The sequence below is a fragment of the Amblyomma americanum genome, chromosome 4 (assembly GCF_052857255.1).
Source record: "Amblyomma americanum isolate KBUSLIRL-KWMA chromosome 4, ASM5285725v1, whole genome shotgun sequence".
Classification (NCBI taxonomy): Eukaryota; Metazoa; Arthropoda; class Arachnida; order Ixodida; family Ixodidae; genus Amblyomma; species Amblyomma americanum.
In genome coordinates, this window is record NC_135500.1 from 207,968,323 (window position 1) to 207,992,842 (window position 24,520).

Sequence of the window (24,520 nt, forward strand, 5' to 3'; positions counted from 1 at the left end):
AAAAGTCACTTTAAGTAAACTGTTTGTCTTAACGCAAGCCAACAAAATATATTGGTTATTACAAAATAACATACATTTATTTTAAGCTTTGTTCAGGAAGGGCATTAAGTAAATGGCGGCATTCATTTTAACGCCAGGCAACGCTGTGCAAAACAAAAAATATTTTGCGGCCGACTAGCGGCAGGTTTGCGCATCAAGACCTATCATGGACGAAGAGGTGGATCCGTCGTGCGCCCCGGTCTATTACACTGCAACCGCAGGACAGGTGCTGTCAGCTTTTCTCGTTGCTAAACGGAATAAATGATCGAGCACTCCCACTGAATTTTCTTACAAAAGATCGCATTAATGCGAGGCCCAGCATTTGTTTTCGCCATTCAGCTCTTGCCTCTCCAATTTCCTCACGATATATTGCTCATGCGTGATCGTCTCGTGAATGAAACAAAATTTAGCTTCTGTTAACGTAAACACGGTACGGAGATATTGTTTAAAGATAGAGGCTTGTGTGTGCTTAGAAACTATACAGTAAACCTAGCCACAGCGTTGAAACAATGCACGCTGAAGGCGCGCTGATCATCTGATGCGTTTTCCTGAAGCATGACAACTGAACCTAAAGTCGCATTCTTCCTAGATTTTTTAGTTGTCCTACGATCTAAGCTGCACTCCCACTTTCCCAGTTATAGCCCGCTACGCAAGACAAGCCAGGCGTTTAAAATTCATCTCGATCGCGCAGTGCACGCGTGACCTGGCGCTAACTCTCGCTTATTGATTACGCCAGCCTAATTGAAGTGCGCGTCTTATAGAGCCGGGGTTTACTGCGTTCGATGCTTTTTCAGTGCCTTTAATGATACTGAGCGTTTGATTCTGTACAGTGCTAAGTTAACCGTTTTTCCACGACGTGAATAATTTATCCCGGGCTAAAGCGAAGTCTTAGTCGCTTCGCGCACTGCACCACTGAACACTATCCGCAGTTTTCTTCTCATCATAGGTAAAAAGTAGCAACAAGCACCTGAAAATACTATTTGCTGTTTGTTTTTTTCGTTGGTTCTCAGACTGCTAGCAGACCACACCTTGCATCCTGTGTTGCAAGCGACGCGTTGAGAGTCGCAATTTCTCTCTCAGTCACGAGGTTGGAATGAAAACAAAGATTTTGCATGGCCTTACCCCGTCCTTGAAGTGCTTCGCTTTGAAGTAAACTTTACTTGCATGTCTATTGCTGCAGTCCTTCCGTAAGGTGTACTTGTCATTTAAAATGTCTTTGTCTGATGCTTTGTTCATTTCATTTCTCGGAAATAAAATGCATGCATGATTGTCTTGCTGTGCATGTTAGAAATGTCTCTGTCAGGACCTGGCGGCTCTGTCACCTTCCATGTTTTGAGATATGTTGGTCGGGGTGTGTAGTGTGCAGGTGAGTAATAAAGCCATTGTAACCGTGTTTCATCAATCATTGCCAAACAATGTTTTGAAGGGAAGTGAGCCTTACAGCGTTTGAAAACGGACTGGGTACCTGAGACAGCTGGATCTAGCTGTTCTTCTCAAAGCCGTTGTCCAAACTGGCAAGTGTAGGAGTGTTTTGAATGCTCTTAATTTTTTTAAGTAAAAGGAGGGGAGTACAGTTATATCTCGCTAAGCATCTAGGTGACATGCTTTTCTTTTCCCAGGTTCAATGTGGTGGCGGACCTTCTTCAAGTGGTGGCGGGGACATCGGTTGCCGGCAACCGCCGCCTCAGAGACCACCCTCCTTACCTCAAGAAGAGGACTACTCCTCATTCGACATCATAAAGGCTACACAGTGCGTCTTTTACGTCGTCAGATGCCTGATATCAACAAATTACATTTGTTTCTTGTGTTGCTAGGGGTGTTCCGAGTGATCTACATGACACAGCCACTAGTACTATGGTTATCGCCTGATGCAATGCATAGTTGCTTGGATGGCCGTTAAGCTATTCGCTAATTCTGCATTTACATATTGTGCACCTCATTGCTTGAACACGGGGAACAATAAACAAAATAGTAAATGCATCTAGACATATAAAATTGCTGCTAAAGGTGCTCTTATATAATGGGTACATTAAAATACCCATGTGCTGACAGTCAGTTCAAAAAAATGGATCAGCTGGTTCTGCATCTGGCTACTCCACGCTACAACTCTGCGCTACCAATGACACAAGAAACAGACATGTGCAAGTTTGTGTGTTGTATGGGTTTTTATGTTCAAAGCTGACATAATGAGGTGTGAAGGATAACACAATGAAAGGCTTTCTATTAATCTTTTCCGGAAAGTTATTTTACATGTGTTGAAATTTTAGTGCTGAGGCATTTCTCAATTTTACCAATCTCAAATGTGCTATCGGGGACAAGGTTAATATAAATAGAACAATTCAAACACAAACAGTAGAATGAGAAGATCTTAATTTGTAGATATTAGATAACTTCATGATTTATGATCAAATCGGAAGAGGGATTTCTGCTTTTCAAAATGGTGGTGAATCAGTTCTCTCTGCATTTTTTATTTTGTGTCTGAATTTTTTGGTTTGCATTTCATTGGTCCCAAATACTACCTGCTACTTGAAGGAATTAGAACCTTTCTCTTAGCAATGGAGAATCTGAGCTACTGAGGTACCCAAGACGATATTTGATGGCCTTGCTGTAAATTAACGGCAATGTGCAAGCTAGGAAGGTTTTTCTATAGTAGCTTCCTGCCTTCCTTCGGCCAGCTTTATGTGTTGATCTGTGGTCCATTGCTCCCTTGCAGGTATGGGGTGCTCGAGAGGGTCCGCTACCTGATCGAGGTGGAAGGCTACGACGTGAACCGACGAGACCCAGAGGATGTGACGTTGCTACATTGGGCAGCCATCAATAATCGTCGGGACATTGTCAGTTACTACATTACCAAGGGTGCCGTGGTGGATGCTATAGGTGGTGAACTGCGCTCCACACCTTTGCACTGGGCTACTCGGTATGCTCTAATTTGCCTCTGAGCAGCATCTTAAAGGGATGCTGAAGCAAAATCTGTAAATTCGAAGAAAATGCTGAAATTGAACTCTCAGCATGTGATTATGCCAAGATGTTGTCATCACTTTGCATATCTTTAGGCTTATGGTTTTAATTTTCATATGATTTATAAGCGCACACCAAGTCAACTTGTCAACTGCTAGGCAAAGTGTGTGACGTCATAACACCCTTATTGGACAGGTAGATATCGGACGATCCAGGCTTCAGAACATCTCCTGTAAACAGGCGGTGAATAGCATTGATGATATCGTGTCTCCCTGCCTGGCACCCTTGCTTATTGGAATTTTCTTAATGGAGGACTATGGTAGCTGTGCAGTCATTATAGATATCTTCCAGTACTTTTACATCAGACTCCTCTACACCTTGATTCTGCAATGCAAGTTTCGACCGAGTCAAATGCTTTCTCGTAATCAATGAAGGGTTTAGTTATATTCTGCACATTTCTCTATCGCCTGATTGATTTTCTGTTGTTGAGTATCTTTTATGAAAGCCTGCCTGATCATTTGATTGATTGAAGTCTAAGATTGTCCTGGCTCTATTAGCGATTACCTTAGCAAATACCTTCTGGGCAACGAACAATAAGCTGATCGGTCTGTAATTTTTCAAGTTCTTAACGTCTCCTTACTTATGAATTAAGATAATGTTAGCGTTCTTCCAAGCTTCTGGTACGCTCAAGGTCATAATACATTGCACATTCAGGGTGGCTAGTTTTTCTAGCACAATCTCCCCTCCGTCCTTCAACAGATCCGCTTTTACCCGATCCTCACTAGCTGCTTTCTCCCTTTGCATTGCTCCTAAGGCTTCCTTTTACTTCCTCTTTCGTTAATGGCAGGATGTCCTATTACTGTGTGCTGCTGCCTCTCATTAACATTCTGATTACATTGGCTACAGTATAGATTTGTGTAGAACTCTTTGCCTAATTATCTTATCTGTATTGCTAATGACATTGGCCTCTTTGTCTCTTAAAGCATACATGTTGTTTTTACCTATGCCTAGTTTCCTTTTCACTGCTTTTAGGCTACCTCTATACTTTTGAGCATGCTCGATTCTCTCCATATTAAACTTTCTTATGTCAGCTACCTCGTGCTTATTTACTAACTTTGATAGCCCTGCCAGTTGTGTACGGTTAGACGCTTTCATACTTTGGCGTTTTGTAATCAGATCTTTCATCTCCTGAGACAGCTTTTCGGTGTCCTGTCGAACCATCCTACTGCCTATTGTCAAGGGGCTGTGAGATTAGAACATTTAAACTGTTTTTCATAAACAGTGCAACAATCTATGTAAAACAGGTACCTAATTGCACTGCCTTGTTTTCAGGCAGGGGCATCTAAGCATGGTCGTGCTTCTCATGCGGCATGGTGCTGACCCATCGCTGGTAGATGGCGAAGGTAAGTCTTTTAATTTTTTCGGTTATCACGTGTAACTGTTTTTATGCCTCAAGTTGCCGTTAAAAGTATATTCTGAAAAGCCGTGTCAAAAACTTGTCTGTTTTCAAAGGCTGCACCTGCATCCACCTGGCTGCTCAGTCCGGCCACACAGCCATCGTTGCCTACTTTGTGGCCAAGGGACAGCCTGTGAACCAGACTGACAGCAATGGCATGACTCCTCTCATGTGGTCTGCGTATAGGGTCATGACGTGAGTGCAGAACCTTACTTCACCCTTTGGGCACACTACAGTCATGCATGCACTGTGTCGCCAGTGCTACCTCCTTTGTCCTCTTCTATGAACTGAATTGATCTGTTGTGGTAGGCCTTAAATTGGTGTCAGTGAAGCAGTAAGCAAATTTTGCCATTGTCACCACATATGTGTGCACCGATACATCTCAAAAGGCTAGCAGTTTTTGCCACCTCCCTCCTATACTTAGACGTGTGGCAACCTTGAGTTGAGCGACAGGAACAACCACTAAGTTTTGTTTTGCCTCCCATTTTTACTGGTGTGTTTAGCGTATGCACTGGGGCATGAATCTCATGGATGTCTCATCAAATTCTATCTCGGAAACTTGTCAGAAGGACAACTGTAAAGAATCTTTTAATAGTCAAACCAAGTCCTTTCAGTCATATTTGGCCTTCAGTGTCTGTTGAAAGACAACACCTGCCTGCAGCTTTCACAGCAGTGGCAGTGGAGTGAAACCTGGCATAAATGAAATCCATTGGGTTGATTCAGTTGTCATGAAATGAATATGTGGACCAGAAAGTCCGGGACTTTGGTTTTATGGCTGTAGCCAAGCAATTGCACAGCAGAATCCTATATTTAAAATGCACGTACTGGTGCACTTGCACATAACAGAAAGTATTCTTTGTTTTTTTCCGATTGTCTTAAGTATGCTGTTTTGTGTTAGTGTGATGGGCACTGTACAGGGCCAAAATGCTGTGGTGTCACTCACTGGAGACCACTGCTGTGAATGTTATCAACTCTTATCTTTCATTGTGCTTTCTGTTTGCCCTTGAAACCTTGGTAGTACTTGATAATGCTCATGAAAGACATCTTTCCTTTTTGTTTTTACTTTGCCTCAACCAGGAATGACCCCTCCCGTCTTCTTATTACGTTGGGTGCCAGTCTTACCATGTGTGATAACTTCCACCGGAACACGCCGTTGCACTGGGCTGTCTACGTCCGCAACAGCAGTGCCGTCTCTCTTCTCATCAAGGCCGGCTCGGATCTCTCAGCAAAAAATGCTCAGGTACATGTGGTGCTTGGTTGCACCCTTCCATCTCGAGTGAAGATAGGTGTCTTTGTGACTGAAGAACGACATAAGATAATCTAGTCTATGCTCTTTTAATGTTTCTTAAATGGAAAGTATATACTAACAATAATAATTCATTTTCATGACGCAGTACATCAACATTCGCGGGCATGCCAAAGCCAGCAGTGGACTGTTGGGTGATACCCAGCAGCAGGCATCAAATGTATTTTTTATCCACTAAAAAAACATTGTATGCAATAATAATAATAATAATAATAATATTGCCTTTATTGCACCACACATGCACAACATTGGGGCCAGCTGTGAAAGCTGTCATGAATGACAGTTTGACAGAACCACAGGCCTCCGATACGCTAATCAGTGTCACAGCTGCATTGTTTGTTACAACAAAGTGATAAAAGAATACAGAACACGAACGCAACCGGAATTTCACTTGCCGATGGGAAATGCAGAATACAGAATTGTTGTAGAATCTGTGGAGGGGAAACAATCATAATTACAATTTAACTCATCCATCCAATAAAAATAACAAAAATACATGTGCAGTGGTAGTGGAGTGAGGTAAGAACAAGCAATCACAATTGCAATTGCACTCATCTGATAGAATTAATAGAAATACATACAATGACGGTGGAATCAGGGAAAATTGACAAAGCACACACTGTGGCTTCAAGCGAGGTTAGGGGAACTCATGACTGTCAAGATCCACAGAGAAACTTAATGATATCCTTACTTGGCCTGTGCTCACCTAAGGTGCTAAAAGTTGAAGGGTCATTAAAAAGCTGAAATGAGACTGCTAACTTAGTGCATAGCTTTGCTAAGACAAAGAAAAGCTTGAAATGGGAGAACTAAGTTTGTGCGTAGCTAAATTCTCATCATATTTTTATAGTCCAGTGGCAAGAATAAGATAAGGGAAGCTTTTTTATGCCAACTGCCCCAAGGTGACATGGCTAGCGTTTTCTCTTAGCTGCGTGTAACTGAAAGAGTGGTGAAATCAAATTTGAGAGAATGTGTGCCTGCTTTCCCTTGCAGGGAGACACACCGCGGATGATGGCTGAGAAGCTCAAGTCAATTTGGATTGAGGAGCGCCTCCAGGAGGCGGAGGCAGCCAAAGAAGGTGCTCGAGGAAACTTCCTGGTCCGCATTGTGCGGGACAAGGCGAGATGATTTGCATTTCTTTCTCCACTAGCATGTTCCATCAGGCATGGATTATGATCCACGAGAGCAAAACTTCATAATTTCAGATTTTTGATACCGAACATGCCTGGACTCTTAACAGAACACATTGCGAGGCTAGTTGGCGATGCTTTCTTTTTTCTAAAAAACAAAAATAAATATGTGTTACTCTTTTCCAGACAAGCACAAAGACACACCCGTCCTGTCATGCTTGTCTGTGTGCTCTTCAATCTAACAAATCAACACATTTTAAGCAGGTGTAAAGTGTTTATGCTTGCAAAACCAGCAAACGAAAATTAACACTCACCGGAGCAATACCAGGGCTGACGTAACCTCGGAGTCACCTACATAAAAAAAACAGATTCCTGCGTTTTTTCACATGCATGACTCTGTATCTCTCTGCACAAGATTTTTCAGACTTCAGCGTATTTTATTGCATCCACATTTGTGGAAATTGCTCCTTGTATAGGCGAGATCTGATAGTGTTCAGGTCGCGTCCGCATATGTGGGCATAGCACCTGAAGGGGATATTTTAACAATTGGCTGCACAGCCACACATTGGACGTGTGTTGCAGTAACATGTACTGGCATTGAAAGATAGTGCGTGTTGTTTACAGTTGCACTAGTGAACTTGGAACCAATGTCTTGTAACTCTTGAGTTTCGAATTCATTACTGCAATATTTTTGCACGTTCATGTAGTAAATGTCTCAGCAGATGATAGGCACTTGGTGTTAATACATAATTCCAAATGAAAGGTTCCTAGAATAGACTGACACAACGCCTGTTGGTACACCTCAACTAATTCTCCCTACAGGAACTTCAAAAAAATCTTTCATGCAGCCATATCCAGCATACGTATGACTTATGCCGTGGCAAATTGGGATGGCATGGTTATAAGCAGTGTTTGGACGCTGCGCTGGGTGCTTGCATTGTCTTCGCTTGTGTTATGCGACACAGTGTCACTATGTTTATAATTTCTGAATAAATTTTGAAGACGGAACCTTTGCCATGTTTTTGTGTGCGTGCATGTGTGTGTATGTGTAATATGCCATGCACTGGAGTTTGAAAGGGGTTCGATTTTTTAATTTGTTTGTAAATGCAATCTAATTTTAGTTGTCTGCACATTAAGAATATTTTTGTGGTGTAGTGCAGCCCACGAAAGGCATCATTTAGCTGAAGATGCAATGGCAGTCGCTGTCTTATTTGGAAGGTACAAATAAAAAATAATGGCATTGCAGGCCGTGCTGCCATTGTTAGTTGTTGCCTGACAGTCTTCTTCAACTGGTGCTCACAGTGTGCATATTTCAATCACACAAGACCTTTACGATCATAGCCTGTTAATACAATACCAAATTTGTGAAATAAACTTAAAAATAAACTTAGCTTACAGGCTACCATATTTGAAGAATTTCATGCCTGTAGCTTATGTGGTGAGATAACCTGGTGCCTTTGCTTTCCTGTGGCATGTATGCATTGCATTCAAGTGTTGTGCACGTGTTTTACTTTCAGACGTTAAAGTACTGGGCCATGTTCAGCTCTCCGTTTGTGGCCTTCTATGCTGTGGGCCTGGTCCTCGACAGCCACGAATCCTATCTAGTCAAGTTCGGTCTCCTCTTCATTATGGGCCTCGTCACCATGTTCCTCTCCAAGTGAGTCACTGCCGTCCCAGTTCCCTTTCTTTTTCCGAATGTCTGCCACCAGAACCATTCACTCTCTTTCTATACTTATCCATTATTTAGAGATACACAACACTTGCAAAGGTAGGAACCTTTGTTAGTGCAGCTGAAGCATTGTCTAACTTGCCAGGCAGTGGTTAGTACATTGTCCAGTGATACATTGCACATGTGTACGCACATTTGTTGTTTTTGTGTGTGTGTGTGCTTGCACTAAGACCCCCACTCACCGATATCGCCACTGTCTGCCTGGCTCCACTCGTTACCCACCGGTTACCTGTGTGGCAGCTGGGCCGCCAAGGTCACATGGCCTTGTAGTGTCATCACAACCTGCCCACCAGATTGTGACCAAACTGCCCACCATGGCAGGTGGCAGTTCATCGAATGATTGGTGTCAGGAGGTTGCTCGAGGAGAGCAACCTGGGTCACGCAAGCCCCACCTGTAGCAGCACCTGCCATCTCAAGGCAGTGGCGCATTGCTTAATCGCTGCACCATTGCGCCAGGAGTGGGCAATCTATGAGTGCAAAGTAGGGAATTCCGCATATGTGGGCATTAACCCATTAATGCTGTCGCGTCATGCCCTTAAGGTGGAGCTGGAGTGTCCCCTCAAGTTTTAGTACACTAGAACTAAGATTCCCACTCACTGATTTTGCCAATCTTTGTAAAAGCCTGCTTGATAGGAGGTCCCGTCCACAGTCTCTGACTTTGGGACCTCCTTCTGTATTCCAGTGTTTTTCTAATCTTGTACCATAAACATGCAATAAACGAACCTTGAAACTTGAAAACCAAGCCTTGAACTGAAACTGAAGTGCTAGCTTCACCTACAATTCACATTTGGCCTGCCCACGCTAAGTCGTCTGTCATCTTAATTTTTGTTTTTGCGCTATTTTACCATTAGAATTGGTTAGAGCCTGAGGTGCAACCAGCAACACAAGCTGCATGTAATTCGCTCAGCATAGAAGTCTCTTTTTTTTACATTTGGCATAATTTGTAATTGTTTTGTTGGTTCCTTTTCCATCAGTGTTTATTTATATGTTGTTCTCTTATTCCAGGCTGTTATTTGATGAACGCATCATGAATGTCCTCCCCATGGCTGTGTACCTTGCCACGAAGTTCTGGATGTACATCACATGGGTGACAGATTTATGGCCTTGTATCCTTGTCAGTTTTCAGTATTGCAGCCGTGTTGACTGCTTTTACAGGCATATGCAGCAGATTTTCTTAGCAAAGAGGCTGTTGAAGCAAGTGGTTCCGCATTAGCATGTGTTTGCAATCTGATGTTCAACATTTAAAGTAGAAATTTCAGAGAAATTTTCTCGAACCGCAGCGATGTGCTGTTGTAAGCTCATATTTATTTCTCAAAACCTGTCTTGAGTTGTCCTAGAGCTAATCTAGTTGTTTTTTTGACCGCATTGGTGGCCTAGTGGTTTGAGCATCTGCTGCACAGGCGGGAGGTGTGGGGTTCGATTCTCTCCAAGTGAGTCACTGCCATGCCAGTTCTCTTTCTTTTTCCGAATGTCTGCAACCAGAACCATTCTCTCTCTTTTTACTCATCTTATGTTTAGAGGTACACAACACTTGCAAAGGTAGGGACCAGAGGCAACATGTTACTGCTGGTTTCCAAGAATGTTACACTTGGCTTCTCTGGGATCAAATTGTTGGAAATGGGTCATTGACCCCAGCTTGTTTAGAAAGAAACACATTGTGCTATGGCGCTCTTTGGCCAAAGCCGCCCTTGTGCCATAAAAAGTATCATCATCATCTCTTTTTTTTTGCCTGTCAATCCTTGACTTGCGGTCAAAGACGTGGGCACCTTCTGGGTGAATATTGGCTTTGTGATCTCATCTGTGCCACTGTTCTACTCGTTTTACAAGTCTTGGCGGGCAGATCCTGGCATCATCAGCGCCAACACAGAACAGAAGTTTAGGGTAAATAAACAAGCTGCTTTTTCATTCCTCACCAGTCCTCGGTCCTCATTAGTCCCCGCAGAATTTTGCTTGCAGTAGTTTAGACTCGGGTGACTTGTACTTTCTGTTGATTTAAACTGGTTTGAATTTTCGTTGGCCTATCAGATGGCGAGAGCAACATTTATTGTAAAGAAATGGAGAGCTCCACAACCTTAATGTTGACAGATCACTGAAACTGCTTTGGTTGGCTGTGCTTCCAGTTCTGGCCTCTGAAGCGTTCTGTTTATGAGTATGAAGATTAAGGTCTGTAGCCATCTGTGTCAGAAAGCAGGTTTAGTGAGGCTGGAGAAACTCTGTGGCAGAACTCGTCTTCTGTCTGTATTAAGGCGGTCCCGGGCAGTGCTTATAATCCAGCAGCCTGTGAAATAGAAACGTGACACATTAGGTGTCTGAGGACCAGATGCAACATGTTACTGCTGGTTTCCAAGAATGTTACACTTGTACTCAGTCTCAGTGACGAGATAAACAAGCACTTTATTTCTGCACTGTATGCTTACGTGCACAGCTCGATGAACATTGTTCAGTGTGCAGTAGTTTGTAGCCATTGGTTTGTCGGGAACCACACAAATGCCAATAGTGGAGAGGGTTGAGGAAAGATGACCAGTGGTAGATCTATTGCGGAGATTTTGATAGGTTATGAAACCGATTGAGGACAAGCAGTAGGCTTGTTTTATTCATGTGCACAACGTATATAGAAAAACTCACACGACGCGGGTGTTGAGAGCCCTAGGTGCATCTTTGATTTCCGTTTAAATACAACCTGCGTTATAGTTCCCTTTGCACATACCTATAATATACTGCAAAGTGTTTTGTGTTCACTTATACTCCCCGCAATGACATAGGCTTTGATGTCAATGTTTTAAACTGCTATCTTGTTGTGGTGCCTGTGCAGACAATAGTGGAGCTGGCTGAACGAGATGGCTTCGACCCGGCTGTGTTCTGCAGCACCTGCCTGGTGCGCAGGCCCCTGCGGTCCAAGCACTGCTCAGTGTGCAACCAGTGTGTGGCTCGGTTCGACCACCACTGTCCCTGGGTCAACAACTGTGTTGGTGAGGAGGAGAAAAAAAAAAGACATACCGCATTTTATCGATGCATCTTTTCTTGCTGCATCGTGTCTCTTTTGGCTGCAGTACAACCAATACTGTGTAAATATCTGTTGAACACTTGCTTAAACTGTGGTGCTGTTTATCGTGTTAATGGGCCTCGGTGCTTTTACATTAGAAGTGACTAAATTCATCATGTTTATTTAAGGGCAACTGAACCATTTTTAGAATTGGACAAGCTTAAAGGGATTGAGCGTATGAAACTTGCAGGTAAAGAATATGAAATCTTTCTGAGCTAGTATTTGAAATGGGGATGTAATCGCTGAATAAAGTCCCATCAATGTTCAGGCCTCACAGAGCACAGTGCCGATTAGGGGGCTACATGATGACATAATCTACGGCAGCGATTTATTTCCAGCACGGGAATGCTTGCTTGAGGGAAGAGCACCAATGCTGTTGATGGTGAACCATGCAGAGCATGGTTTGGTGGCATCTGACAACGCACAGCAGTGTGTGGCAAAGGCAGTGGAATAATGTAATCTAGCCAACGGCGATGTCATCACCTAGTTTGTCCGCACTTTTCCTACGCTGTGAGAAGTCTGATCATCGTCATGACTTTAATTGGCAATTACATGACCATTTTAAATGCTAGTGCAAAAAAAAAACTTGCCATGCTTCATTGCATGCTACATGCGTTCATAGCTTTGAATCTTGTCGAATTTGCAAAAAAAACGTTTCATCCTTCCTTTTAAGTACAATACCTCCTGCCATGATCATAAAGCAGTCTGTGCATAGAAACTGAAATAAGGAAATGAACATGGAGGTACTGTTAAAATAAGATGCAGTGGCAGAAGGAATTTTTTGCATATTTACTGCATAAAGTAACCTCAGTACAGTAGAGGTACTATCAGTATGATATCGAGACAGCATGAAGAAGTGGTTGTTTCGCAAAGTGTGTGGAGTTTATTTGTGTGCATGCCGTGACATTTGTTCTCACTTCCATTATGTAGCTCGTTTCTGCAGAAAATGACTTAGTCTGTAATGGTGACAGGCTGCACTGATTGGTCTTAGCTAGAAGAGTGCATGGTGCTAGTAGTGAAGAAAAAGTAGACAACAATGCAGAGCACTAGACTACAGCTAGTAGTAGTGAAAGCTTGCAGATGTGAAAGGTATCCATTGTATGAACATAAAAATAAACCAGCAGCATTTTGCTGATATATTACACGTGTGCTGCAGGCGTCTTCAGTTTTCATTCTTAGTGACTTAAAGCAACACTGAGGACTGCCCCGTGCAAGTTTTGCTCTCAGTGAAAATTTATTCTATGGCTGGTTCTGAGTATGCTCACGTTTGTTCATTGGCGAAAAATGCGTTTAGCATTGCTGAGAAAATTGCCCTTGAAACTTTTGCTGCCACTTGATTAAAGCTTGTGACGTCTACACAGAAAAGGACTGTTTTGGAGTGAATGGGGGTGCAGCCTGGTCTCTGGGATCTGTGTCCAGGAGATTGTGCCGGCGCACCACTATTTACTTGTGAAATCAGCAGGTGATGGTGGCACCTGTATTTCATTTTTGGCCTATTCTAGCTTGTAAAAGCATTGTTTACTATGACACTAGTGTTTTTGTCACTAAAATGCGGTGATCGATCAGCACAGGCCAGCTGCAATTTGTCTTAGTGTCCCTATAAATTGGCAGGCACCTGAAGAAATTTTGGACTACAGTAATGACTGTAGCGACAGAAGTTGTAATTGAAAATACAGTAAGCATCAGTACTTAATCTCGAAGCTTTCCTAGTTAATTCTGGAGTGGAAGTGCAGTAGGAGTTGGCTTTGTTAAGGTGCCTTGTACGTATGTGCAAACAGGACCTAAGTTTACTGTTTCTTCTGGATGTCAGTATATATATGGCGCCTGTCACTTGCCAATCCCATGAAACCTGTTGTTGCTTTCTTATATCCTGTGTGCAGGAGCTGGGAACCATGTCTATTTTGTCAACTATTTAATCTTCCTTCTGGGCATGCTAGGCTGGTCTTGGTATGGCTGCTTCTCATGTAAGTGCACCCTCAACCTATCACTGCACTGCTGACACGTTAACTGTGTAAGGTAGATTCTGTACAAATAGAGTTCGAAAATTTTCTGGTATCATTTAGGCATATGATCCCAAGGCACTGGGCACTTCTCAATCAGTGCCTTGAGTTTTATTCGGCTTGTGGGATAAAAGGGATTTTATTAAGGGTATTAAACATTCTTTAGGATTATGGTAAATGAAGTAAATGATGGCAGTTTCGCCACCATATTGCCTCATAACTGAAAGCTCGACATTCAAAAGAAACAGCTCACTCCGACAAACTTCAGGTTTTGTTAATTTAATGCATTCTTGGCTGGAAGGGCCACATGAGGTGGGAAGTAAGCGTCAAGAATGTGCCGTATGGGGCTTTGTGATCGACATTGTCATGGGAGTGGCCGCTGTTGATGTGGGGTGCAGTACAGCTGTTACTTTCAACTTTATACCTACACTGTCTGATGGTCAAGACATATCTAGGTACTTTGCCGTTCTGTTCAACTGTTACCATTGCTCATCCAGGGAGGGTTGAAAACCCCAGTGGCACTTTCTGATGACTGAGAGATGATGGGGCTGATGGCTACATTTGCGAAATATGATGCTAAAGATGTTTTCAAGTATTTTATTGCATATTAACTCAGTTTATTTCGAATTATGATCTTGGGTTGCTCATGCACTGCTTAAGTGCCGTACAGGCAGCTGTTCGGTATGCAGCATTGCTTACACTTTCTGATTGTGTGTAGAAATAATCAGAATGTCAAATCTCAGATGTCATTGTAGTTTGTCAATAGTCAACAGGGTGAGCGCAATCTCAGTGAAATTGTGTTGTTTTACAATGAAATAAATTTAGAGATTTCTTACAACACATGAGAACACATTTGTGATTGGCACAAACGACTAAAAAATAAAGCCAAGGGTAGTGTGGAAAAGGTATATTTCTTTTATATGAGGAAAACCAAACAGAGACAGTTGTAACTGCAATCAGTAATGCATTTCCAAATAATGTGCAAATGTACCATCAGCAGGAAATGTGATTGCACCATGAAAACGAATTCAAAGTTTTTTGCAGGACAGTTAAATACTGCAGTCTAAAACTGACAAGTGGAGCAGGTGCAGCCTACGATGCTTAGCATGTGCCGACGGAGTAAACAATTACTACATGTGTCAGGTTGCAAGATGTAAAATGTTTAATCCGCTTCTGTGGTCTATTTAATTTTCTTGCCGACAGTACATCAGACTACGCATCGTCTAAGCCTCCATTTTTGATGCCTTACTAGGACGCGCTAGATGCCGGCTGACAGCTCATGACAACAGTGCGGCTTTGTGCATAACTTCAGTGCTGCTGCCACTCTGTTGTCCATCACAGTCTGGAGTGTGCGGCTGAGTGAAAGCAAGGAACCCCACGAGCGCACTCTGTGGGCTGCCCTCTCGGAAAGCGGCTGGGTCAGCTGGGTGGCCTTCAACACACTCCTGCACAGCACCTGGGTCACCTGCCTGCTGGTCTGTCAGCTGTACCAGGTGAGCCCCATGCCATGTTAGTGTCTGTAGTGAATGAAGCTTGGCATTCACTGAGGCATCAGTAGCATTTACGAATGCCTTTACCTGGGCCAGAGTGAACGGGCATTCATGCTAAATTGTCGAACCTAAGCAGCTTGCCCGCACTTAAAAAAAAAACAGCAAGAGATTTGTCCCACCGTCGAGGGCAGATATGAGCACGAAACACCTGCTAGTTACCACCTTGTTGCTGTCTTGTTCCACTCAAATGAACTCGGCCATTGTGTTTCTCAAGGTGTTGCTATAATCGCATTGGACCTCTCACGCAGAGACACCGCTATGTCTCAGCATTCATAAAACATTGAGTTTCCACTTCAGACTGCGCCAGTTTGGTGCCACAGCTCTGAACCTTTTGTAAGGAGCCTACAAGGCCGAGGCAGCAGTGCAATTGTTAGACTGTTCTGCTGTGAGCATCTGGGGATAGCTGCTTGAGTCACTGTGATAGCAAGACGCCACTGGTCTGAATGGCAAGAGAGATGCATCTCATTCATTGTGTTTCATATCACGGTGTTCAATGTCATGAGGCTTCAAATCTTGGTGTGCCCAGCTTGGCTCTGTCATGGAGAAGTGCACCATGGCTTTGAAAGAATGTGAATGCTCATGCTTCGAGATATGCAATGACAGGCGGCATTGCAATACCACTGTATGTTATTCTGAAACCTGCTTGCTCAGTTCGTTAAGCCCTGTCAGTATATAAAGCTTCATTTTAGGATGCTTGTAGCACATCTGCAAAGCCTTTGGGACACGTTGTTTTGCTGCAATGTCTGCTATGGTCGCAGCAAATTTTCTTCGCAAAGAAACATGAAACTTATCACCACTAAGCTGCTGCTAGCTGAGTTGGAGTTTATTGTGTCATGTATTTGCCATTGACTTGGGCACACATAAGAAAAAATAAATGAAGACGAAAAAGGTGATTGCTCGCTCGAGGCTTATTATTGCGCAGGTCCCATGTAGTATATAAGCGGGGTGTCACATGTGCAGTTGGCAAAATCTCGTTCATCTAAAGAGCTGCGATATTTTAAATTGACACCAAATCTTCGCACTGTAGACAAAGAGTGACATTTTAACTTCATTGTTTTGTCACACCAGAAATGAAGAAATAGACATGCTGTGAAACGTCTTATCAGGGAGGCACTTTAGCTAATGTGAATTTATTACAGATGGTGTGGCTAGCAATGACCACCAACGAGCGCATGAACTGCCATCGGTATCCACACTTTAAACGGAGCAGTTCTGGACGTGTTATCAGCCCATTTAAGTGAGTAATGTGTTTCTTGTCTCTTTGTGTGGCTATCTTCAGAGTTGATTGAACTTGCCGCAGTGGCTCAGTGGTTAGGCTCTCGGCCACCGGGTCCCCCGACTCGGTAGCCGAGCGCCTAACCACTGCTGCGGCCATGTTTCAATGGAAGTGAAACGCAAAAGACGCCTGTGTGCTGTGCGATGTTAGTGCTCATTAAATATCTCGAGGTGGTCGAAATAATTCCGGGGCCTTCCACAATGACATCCTTCATAGCCCATGTGTCACTTCTGGACGTTAAATCCCACATTTCACAATTCACAGTTCTTCAGAGTTATAATAGCAAAAACTGCAGCTCTTTGCTCTTTGTTTACTGCATGATGTTCTTTCTCCAAGTTCAAAGAATTGCAAATTTCCACGATGAATTTGTATACAGTCAACGACCGAAGATTCCGACGTCTGATTTTTCGGACATGCTTGATTATTCTGACTTTTTCACAGAACCGCGACATGGCCCATAGAGCCAATGTATAAGAGTGCCTGAAATTTCGGACGCACCGCAACTGACTGCACGATTTTTCGGACCTTGTTTGCACTCGCCGCCAATACCCAAGCAGCCATATAATGTGTACAGTGGAACCTCATTACTTCAAACTGCAGGAGAGATCGAAAACTTGATCAAATAAAACGAAATTCAAGTTTAAAGGTGGCTTCTTGCAATACTGAAAGTCTGCGTGAGTCGGCACATTGCGCCCGCGTGGTTTTGAATTCGTACGATTCTTGAATGTCTTCCGCCACACGAACTTTTTTGAAAGCAGGCAGAGTTCGCGGAACTCATCTGTGCCGAGTCTTTCGTTTCGAATACAGAAAGAGGTAGCAGCAAAGTGCATAGGAGGCATACGGCTTCATGGAGACGGTGAGCGCGGGAGGAATGGAGGAGCATTTTAAAGCGAGGTCAGCGTACCTGCGGCAAAACACACCGCAACCGTGACTTTTCTATCGTAAAACCGTAAATAACTGGCGTTTCAATGACAGGCAAGACGCCCCTCGTTATACGCAAGCCACCGCAGAATGCATATCGCTGAATACGATGCCGGTTTTGGCTCTAGTCGCCAGGCCTAATGACGGAGGCCAATGCTGCCGACGGAGCGCTTGCTTCGGCCATTTCTCGGTTCTTATTGTTTCGCCGTCTTCGTGTTCTCGTTCTGGGCCCATCGTACTGCGAGCACAATGCACTTCCCACAGCGGCGTGTTCACTTTCCCGTTTAGACTTTGTCCCAACCCGTGCGTCCATCGGCGACATGCCGAGGGCAGCACAGCCAGGCCGAGCTCGTGAAAGCGGTCGCCGCCCATCGTCTGTGCACGTGTTGCACGGCGAAATTTAATCATTAGGAGCTTTAGAATGTGTGCAACACAACTGACCTCTTCCTCCTGCATAATGGCAATAAGTTCGTGATTTTTTTGGTGAAATTTGATTTTCCGGACTGCCTGATTTTTCAGTCGTTTTCGCGGTCCCTAGAGGGTCCAAAAAATCGGTCGTCGACTGTAGTAGCTGATGGAGTTTTCGGACTCCACTAATTTTAACGCCCAATCTTTCAGAATTCGCTGGAGAATCGTCAAGCACCTCATAAGAACGAGTGCTTATTCCCAGCCTACATTTGGAACTCTTTGGAGTCCGAAAGCTCGATTTTTTGGGCTCATATAGACACCAGCCACACTGTGGAGATTGTTTTTTTTCGACCGAAAGTTCATTTTCTGACTTGACATAGATGCGAGCAGACACTGATGTCACATCTTGTAAATGGGGGTACTGCGCTGAAAAACACAGACAACAGAAGAAAAAGTGAACAGAACATACGCAGGCTCACAACCTAATTTTGTTAGCTGAAAGATGACTTATATACAGTGAACAAAAACAACATGCTCCGAGGCTTTCCTGAATCGCTGCCATCACAACCTCGAGTCTAGAAACCGCACCTCAAAATCAGCATGTACAACCAATGGATGGCTAATGCATACACATTTTTTTTTCTCACTATAATGTATGCCTTGAACGATTGCCGTGTACGACGGTCCCTATGCTTGCATAAAATCTTAGTTTTATCTAGAAGCGAAAGATGTACCTTCTTGGTCTTTTTTTTTTAACAACCCCTACAATGTTTTGCAATGTTGTGGTACTCATCCGAAGACCGATCGGTAAAATGTTCTTTTAAACGGATATTAATGCAGCGTCCTTTCTGTCCAATATAAGCGCACCCGCAAGAAAACAAATTCATAAACCATAGTGCACGCATAGCGAACGTACTGTGGCTTGTGATTTACATGGCAAACAAAGGGGGCTATAGTTAGGCTGCGGTTTAAAAGTTTTCTTTTTCTTGCGGGGTTTGGCCCAAAATAGCTGGCCAGACCTCACGAGGTGTCAACGTGTCATAGAAGAGTGTCCCTTTAGTTCATACCCGGCTTTAATTTTCTTAGTTTTTTTTGCGGTTTCATGGCCATAAATAATAAGGTCGCATTTATTTTTGCGTTTTGGAGTTTCATTTTGTGAAACGATGCATCGCGTTTGCATCCAATTCCTAGCATGGGGCCGCTGAAGAACTTGGCCGACTTTTGCGAGTGGCGCTGCCTGAGAGTGACTCCCCAGGACTGGCGGCAGGTCTACAGCACCAATGAAGATGATGATGACGATGATGAAAAGCAGACGCTCCTTCATTACGTGTGATCAACCAGTCAGGCAATACCAGCTCTCAGCCTTGCCAAAACGTGAGTGTGGCCCCACTTTCGTCCATTTCGTTCAGTGACTGCATATTTTTGTTATTGCTTTGTTAGTCCTTATTAGTACTACGTGCAGAAATGATTTCAGTGACGTTAGCTTATCTGATAGTTTCTAAAGCAGAAACTTGAATGAGCTGGTGGCATATGCTGCCTTAATTTTGCAGAGCTAAATGAGTGTGCACGGGTAAGCAAGAATTATTTTATTAGAATTGTTGTGTTTCGGGTTCTTGCCAGCCGTTGTATTCCTTCAGCTCAGCGAATTTTACGAAATCTTTCTGTCAAGTTTAGTACACTTCAATGGAATCAGCCAGCTATAGTCAAAAAGCATGCTCTCCTACATTGTGCAAAAATAGTGTTAATATTAAGGAGGTTGCCATTTTTTTGTTGTTTCTGCATTGTGAGCAGAAATCAATAATGCTTTTGAGGGGAAAACATAACTGTGTATGTTCTGTGAAAAAAGGCCTCTGTTGAACTGAAAAATCCTTTTTACACAGGGTTCACTTTTTAAGCAAAATGTAGGCACTTAATCACAGCTGACTGGTATTGCTGCCTGCACAGCCAGTCTTACAGTAGACCTGCGTCCAAATTCTTTCCATTCAGTGCGAGCTATTATCCCATTTCCTTAGGTTTCTTTCAGTGCACCTTAGCGCAAAGTATTCAGGTGGTTCACAGTATTTGAACATTCAGCGTGGCAGCCTTTTAGTTCTACACTCAAAACCTGGCTACACTGAAACGGTTTAATAACAAAATATTGGATATAGCGAAAGAATGTCCATTCTTCTTGGGAGGTCCCATAGAAGCCCGTGCATTTGATAGTATCTCGTTTTTACTAAGTAAAATTTTCCTGCAGCAAGCATAACAATTATTTTCCCTAGGCCAGGCGCACTGACAAAGAAAGAAAATCGATAGAAAGATGAATTACTGAATGACTGCATTTATTCAATACAGCGGGGTCCGTGGCACAAGGAGAAATGAAGAATGAGTGAGGAAAGCATTCTATAGAGAATCTACGAAAAAAAACATGCTTGTTTAGGGGAGCTAGGCCGGCCCTTCATAAGCCACGAAGACGAATTTTCATACAGTAAAAAAAATAAGAAAATTTTCCTGCAGTGTTCGTAACAAACCGCTGGTAATTCTAACGGGCCATTTCATGGCGAGCATGTCGATTTGTGTGTCACGGTGAGTGTGTAGATTTTCCTATTGAAAAAAAAGATGATAGTTGTAACATTAAAAGACAGGAAGAGGGCAGTGTGTGTCAAGGAACAAACAAGAGTTGATGACATCCTAGTCGAAATTGAGAAGAAGTCGGCACGGGCCGGGCATGTAATACAAAGGCAAGATAACCAATGGCCGTTAAGGGTAATGGACTGGATTCCAAGAGAAGGCAAGCGTATTAAGAGGTGGCAGAAAGTTAGGTGAGTGGATGAGCTTAGGAAGTTTGTGGGGATAAGGTGGCCTCAGCTGGCATAGGACCAGGTTAATTGGAGAGTTATCGGAGAGGCCTTTGCTTTGCAGTGGACATAGTAAGACTGCTGGTGGTGATGGTGATGTCAATTTCTAACAGCAGCCAACACTTTGGTACTGATTCGACGTAGCAGGCTGGAATCGCCACGCATTACCTGCGTTGCCAAACATCATCATAACGTACAGAAAGCTTATCCAGCCTTAAGCGGGGCCTGCATGGAGTGTTTGTCTGAGCAGTATGTCTGTTTCATCACTTCATTTGATGCTGCCGCTGTCTTCATAGTCAGAAATTGGGTAAGCAGTCCGCTCTGTCATGCTTTGACTCGGCAGAATTGCCGAGGTCATTTCAGTTCTCATTCTCCAACCTTCTTGTTGCACACAGTTCACTGTGAAGCACACTCCGTTTTTCTGGATATGCGTACAATTTAGTTTTCGTTTTTGCAAGATGGTCACATGGCTAAAAGAGTTTCGCAGTACAATTGGTGCACTTGATGACATCAAAGCCCTGCTGGTTTCAGTAGGCCAAGCGTTAGAAAATGAAAGCACAAAACAATTTCTGTTGACCAGGTGCCCGCCATCATCAAAGCCTTCAGTCTTCTGGCATACACATTCTCCACGACACTCATGTCATGTGATGAAGTGTTGCGGCCCGCGTGCTCATGAAGGGTCGGCATAGCTCTCCTACACATGCATGCCCACTTTTTTTTTCCTAGTCTTTTCTTTCCAGTGTTTATAAGCACTCATAGCTTCTTTATAGAATGCTGTCCTGTGTGCGGTGCTCATGCCGTTCTTCTTAGTGCATCCCTTATGTTGTGCTCATCATTTGCTCAAAGGCGCAAACCCACCCCACCGCTTGAACTTGCGATCCTGCTGCAGGTGTTTGTGCATTTTCACAATTTATTGCAGGTGCTAGACGGCTGCCATGGCGGATTGCTGCTTAGACATCTGTGATCATAGATAACCTGCTGCGCTGAGCCCCGAAAGACGGACTCCAAATATGCAGTTTGTGTATGACATGCGTGCATGCATGTGTGTGTGTGCATGCACGCATACTCGTGCAAAGGGAAACTGCTTGGAAAGGCGCTGCAGTCTTTCCTCCTTCTTCTTCTCTCATTGGGCCACCCCCCCCCTGACAACCTTTCGATGAGGCACATCATCCTCAAGCTCCGAGCATTGACCAATTTGTGGTCCACTGCACACCGGTTACTGCACTGCGTCAATAGGGATTTGATATACGTGTATTGAGTTGTCTGAGTGTTAGGCTGTGTTGTGTAGTGGGATCGATGTCAGACTAAGTGATGACTGGATGTGCAGATTCCTTCTTTTCAATTCACTTCTATCGCTGTCTGCTTAACAAATATAGGTTATTGTGGTAGAAGTTAGCCTTATCTGAATTTTTTCTGGTTTACATGGTTTTTAAGGGAAACTGCAACCTGCCTTATAGACACTGGCATTTGCCGTTGCCCGCACTGTAGCAGCTGCCGGTTAGGCTAAACTGTGTGCAGTTCCGTGTCGTGACCCAGCCAAAACCATCCTTCAGCTCATAGTGTGGTCTTTCTTTTTAAATTTTTTAAAAAGTCTAGTTGGGTCCTGTATTATGAAATTGTCACGTAATGCATCACCTTTGGGTGCAATTTCTCAAGTGACTTTTCGTACTATAAATTAAGTTCTGGCTTCTTATATTTTTTTTTTTTTACCGAATAGTGATGCCGTTTCACTCAATTTCCTGGCCTGATGGTGCTTGTGAAGGTTACAGTTGAATAATGTTGCATCTAGGGCAATGGCTTCGCTTTCTTCAACACACAAAAGTGAACATCTAGTGATGTTATATAGCAGCTCTACTGTATATAATAGAACAGAGCACTGCAATTTCATTGTCACTTTTGAACATTGTTAGTCAGAGACAATACTGTGTAAAAATGCTACATGTGATGTGTGCTAGTGCTCGCAATATTTGCACTGTTAGCAAGCAGCCTGATGGTGCAATGCAACCTTGATTTGTCAAAGTGAATGCTTTCGCTTGTATGTAGTGATGAGTGGAGGATATATTACACATAATATTTATAAATTATATTGAATATATTAATGCTTATTTCGTGTAGATAAGACTATGCAATAATGCGTCTAATAAAAGCTTCATCTGCATTCATCAAAACTTTTATTGTTTTAGCAGTTATGATGCTGTCTGAAATGTTATTTTTTCCAGATTGTTTTGTTTTCAATTCAGATTATTTAGACTGCTAGAGTGCGCCTACATGGGTCACTGCTACCTTGCACATTCCTGACCACAGCTTAGTATGTGGTGTTTATCTCTGAGATTTACAGCGTTATTCAAGGAACAACAAGATGTCATGTTTGCTTGCAGCCATAATTCATGACCCCATTATGTATGTAACAAAAAGGAGTCATTTTGTGTTTAGTTCAATGTTGTTGTAGATTTCATGTTCGATGTGGGACTTAACTTGCGATGCATTGGAGCTTTTCACGCGTTAGATTTTTCAGTGCTGTTTTGCATTGAGGAGAAAACATCTGGTCTTGCAGTTCTTTATACAACGCCCCCATTATCGAAGCTTTCTCAAGGCTTGCTGAGCATGCCGTCTGTTCCTTTGTGTTTTGATCTCTTGTCACTGAACATTGGGCAACATCTTCTAGACATGCATGTAAAGTTCACTAATTAATTATTACAAATGAACACTCATGAAAATTATTTTTAGTGTTTGCTTTGAATACGTCGCAATGTGTGTTCATGTATTCTGCTTTTCCATTTGTTTTTATTTGGTTTCTACATGCACATCTGCCTTCATTTAGACAGCAAATTGATTTAGATTCAGATTGTGAAACTTCATAGTGCTCTTTAAAAAAATGACTGGCTGTGTATTTGGATGGGTGAACTATGTTTTAATGATCAAATCTGTGTGCTTTGTGTGTGTGTGGTGTCACCAGTGCATCCTGCTTGCACTTAATGTAAATATCTCTCTGCTTGCTTTGTAGAAGCACACATATCACACTTCCACATGTCAGTGCAAAAAATAAGTCACCCATGTGCAATTACTGATAAGTGCAACAGTAGACATAACTCACTGCTGTTCTAGGGCTCATTTGATTGCGCAGCGGCAGTGCTTTGATCCTCGTCATCAGCTAGGCCCTGTCTGCGCACATTCTCATTCGCTCGCTTAAATCAAAGGTGCTTTCTTGCACTTGCCATGACTCGTGTCATCTGAAGCAGCTACGGATTTTCCTCAGGCAGCACTTCTTGGTGACAGTGCAATGCGTGTGCAATGTGGGCTGCAAGAGTGTTGTACTGTCGTGCACTAAAGAGTGGCATCACTGTACTGATGTGTCGTTCCACTTGTCTCTCTTGCCAGCATTAATCAATTTGCTCTGAAAAGATGTACAAGATTTTCAGGATGTGGCCACCATGGAAAATGTTAATATCCTCCTGGCCACCGCACATATAGAAGTGCCAAAAAGTGCCTAGAGCGCAGTGCACCCTTCAGTTCTAGATTGTGTGCAGACTTGGAGGAAATTAAGTTTTTCATGGTATTTATGTTTTGAAATCTGTGTAGACACGCTTTCTTCTTATAATGACTTCAGAGGCTTATGTCACAGCCGCAAGTAATGAATTCTCTTTGGTGTCACTGCCCCCCCCCCCCAGTCCTGAGCTTTGCACCATTTTCAGTTTAAAGGTACGTATGTTCTCATAGTTACACTAAAAGACAATACCAAGCCTAGCTAGACAGAGATTAGTGTTCATATGTTGCACATATGTCATTCTTATAGATACAAGTGCTTGGCTTAGCCAGAAAATTACCCCTCGCGAATTCCATTAGCTACGCTTTGTCCAGTGAACTATTCCC

At 43.2% G+C, this 24,520-nt stretch overlaps 1 protein-coding gene across 1 annotated transcript; it reads left to right on the forward strand.

Annotated features, from left to right (window-relative positions):
* The first annotated feature begins 169 nt into the window (after positions 1 to 169).
* Hip14 (palmitoyltransferase Hip14) lies at positions 170 to 23,995 on the forward strand. The gene is made up of 16 exons (XM_077663173.1): positions 170 to 265; positions 1,659 to 1,789; positions 2,753 to 2,956; positions 4,330 to 4,400; positions 4,510 to 4,648; positions 5,531 to 5,693; positions 6,750 to 6,875; positions 8,404 to 8,543; positions 9,621 to 9,721; positions 10,372 to 10,496; positions 11,428 to 11,584; positions 13,539 to 13,622; positions 15,000 to 15,151; positions 16,348 to 16,445; positions 19,005 to 19,187; positions 21,570 to 23,995. Exons 1-15 carry the CDS (start codon positions 206 to 208, stop codon positions 19,144 to 19,146), a joined length of 1,893 nt encoding a protein of 630 aa, XP_077519299.1. The 5' UTR covers positions 170 to 205; the 3' UTR covers positions 19,147 to 19,187; positions 21,570 to 23,995.
* The last annotated feature ends 525 nt before the right edge of the window (positions 23,996 to 24,520 follow it).

Excerpts from the sequence above, each read along its gene's own strand:
- Hip14 (XM_077663173.1), top strand. The coding sequence starts at position 206 with ATGGACGAAGAGGTGGATCCGTCGTGCGCCCCGGTCTATTACACTGCA. Across the intron at positions 4,649-5,530 it reads TCTGCGTATAGGGTCATGAC|GAATGACCCCTCCCGTCTTC; the intron begins GTGAGTGCAGAA and ends TGCCTCAACCAG. Across the intron at positions 16,446-19,004 it reads CGTGTTATCAGCCCATTTAA|CATGGGGCCGCTGAAGAACT; the intron begins GTGAGTAATGTG and ends TCCAATTCCTAG.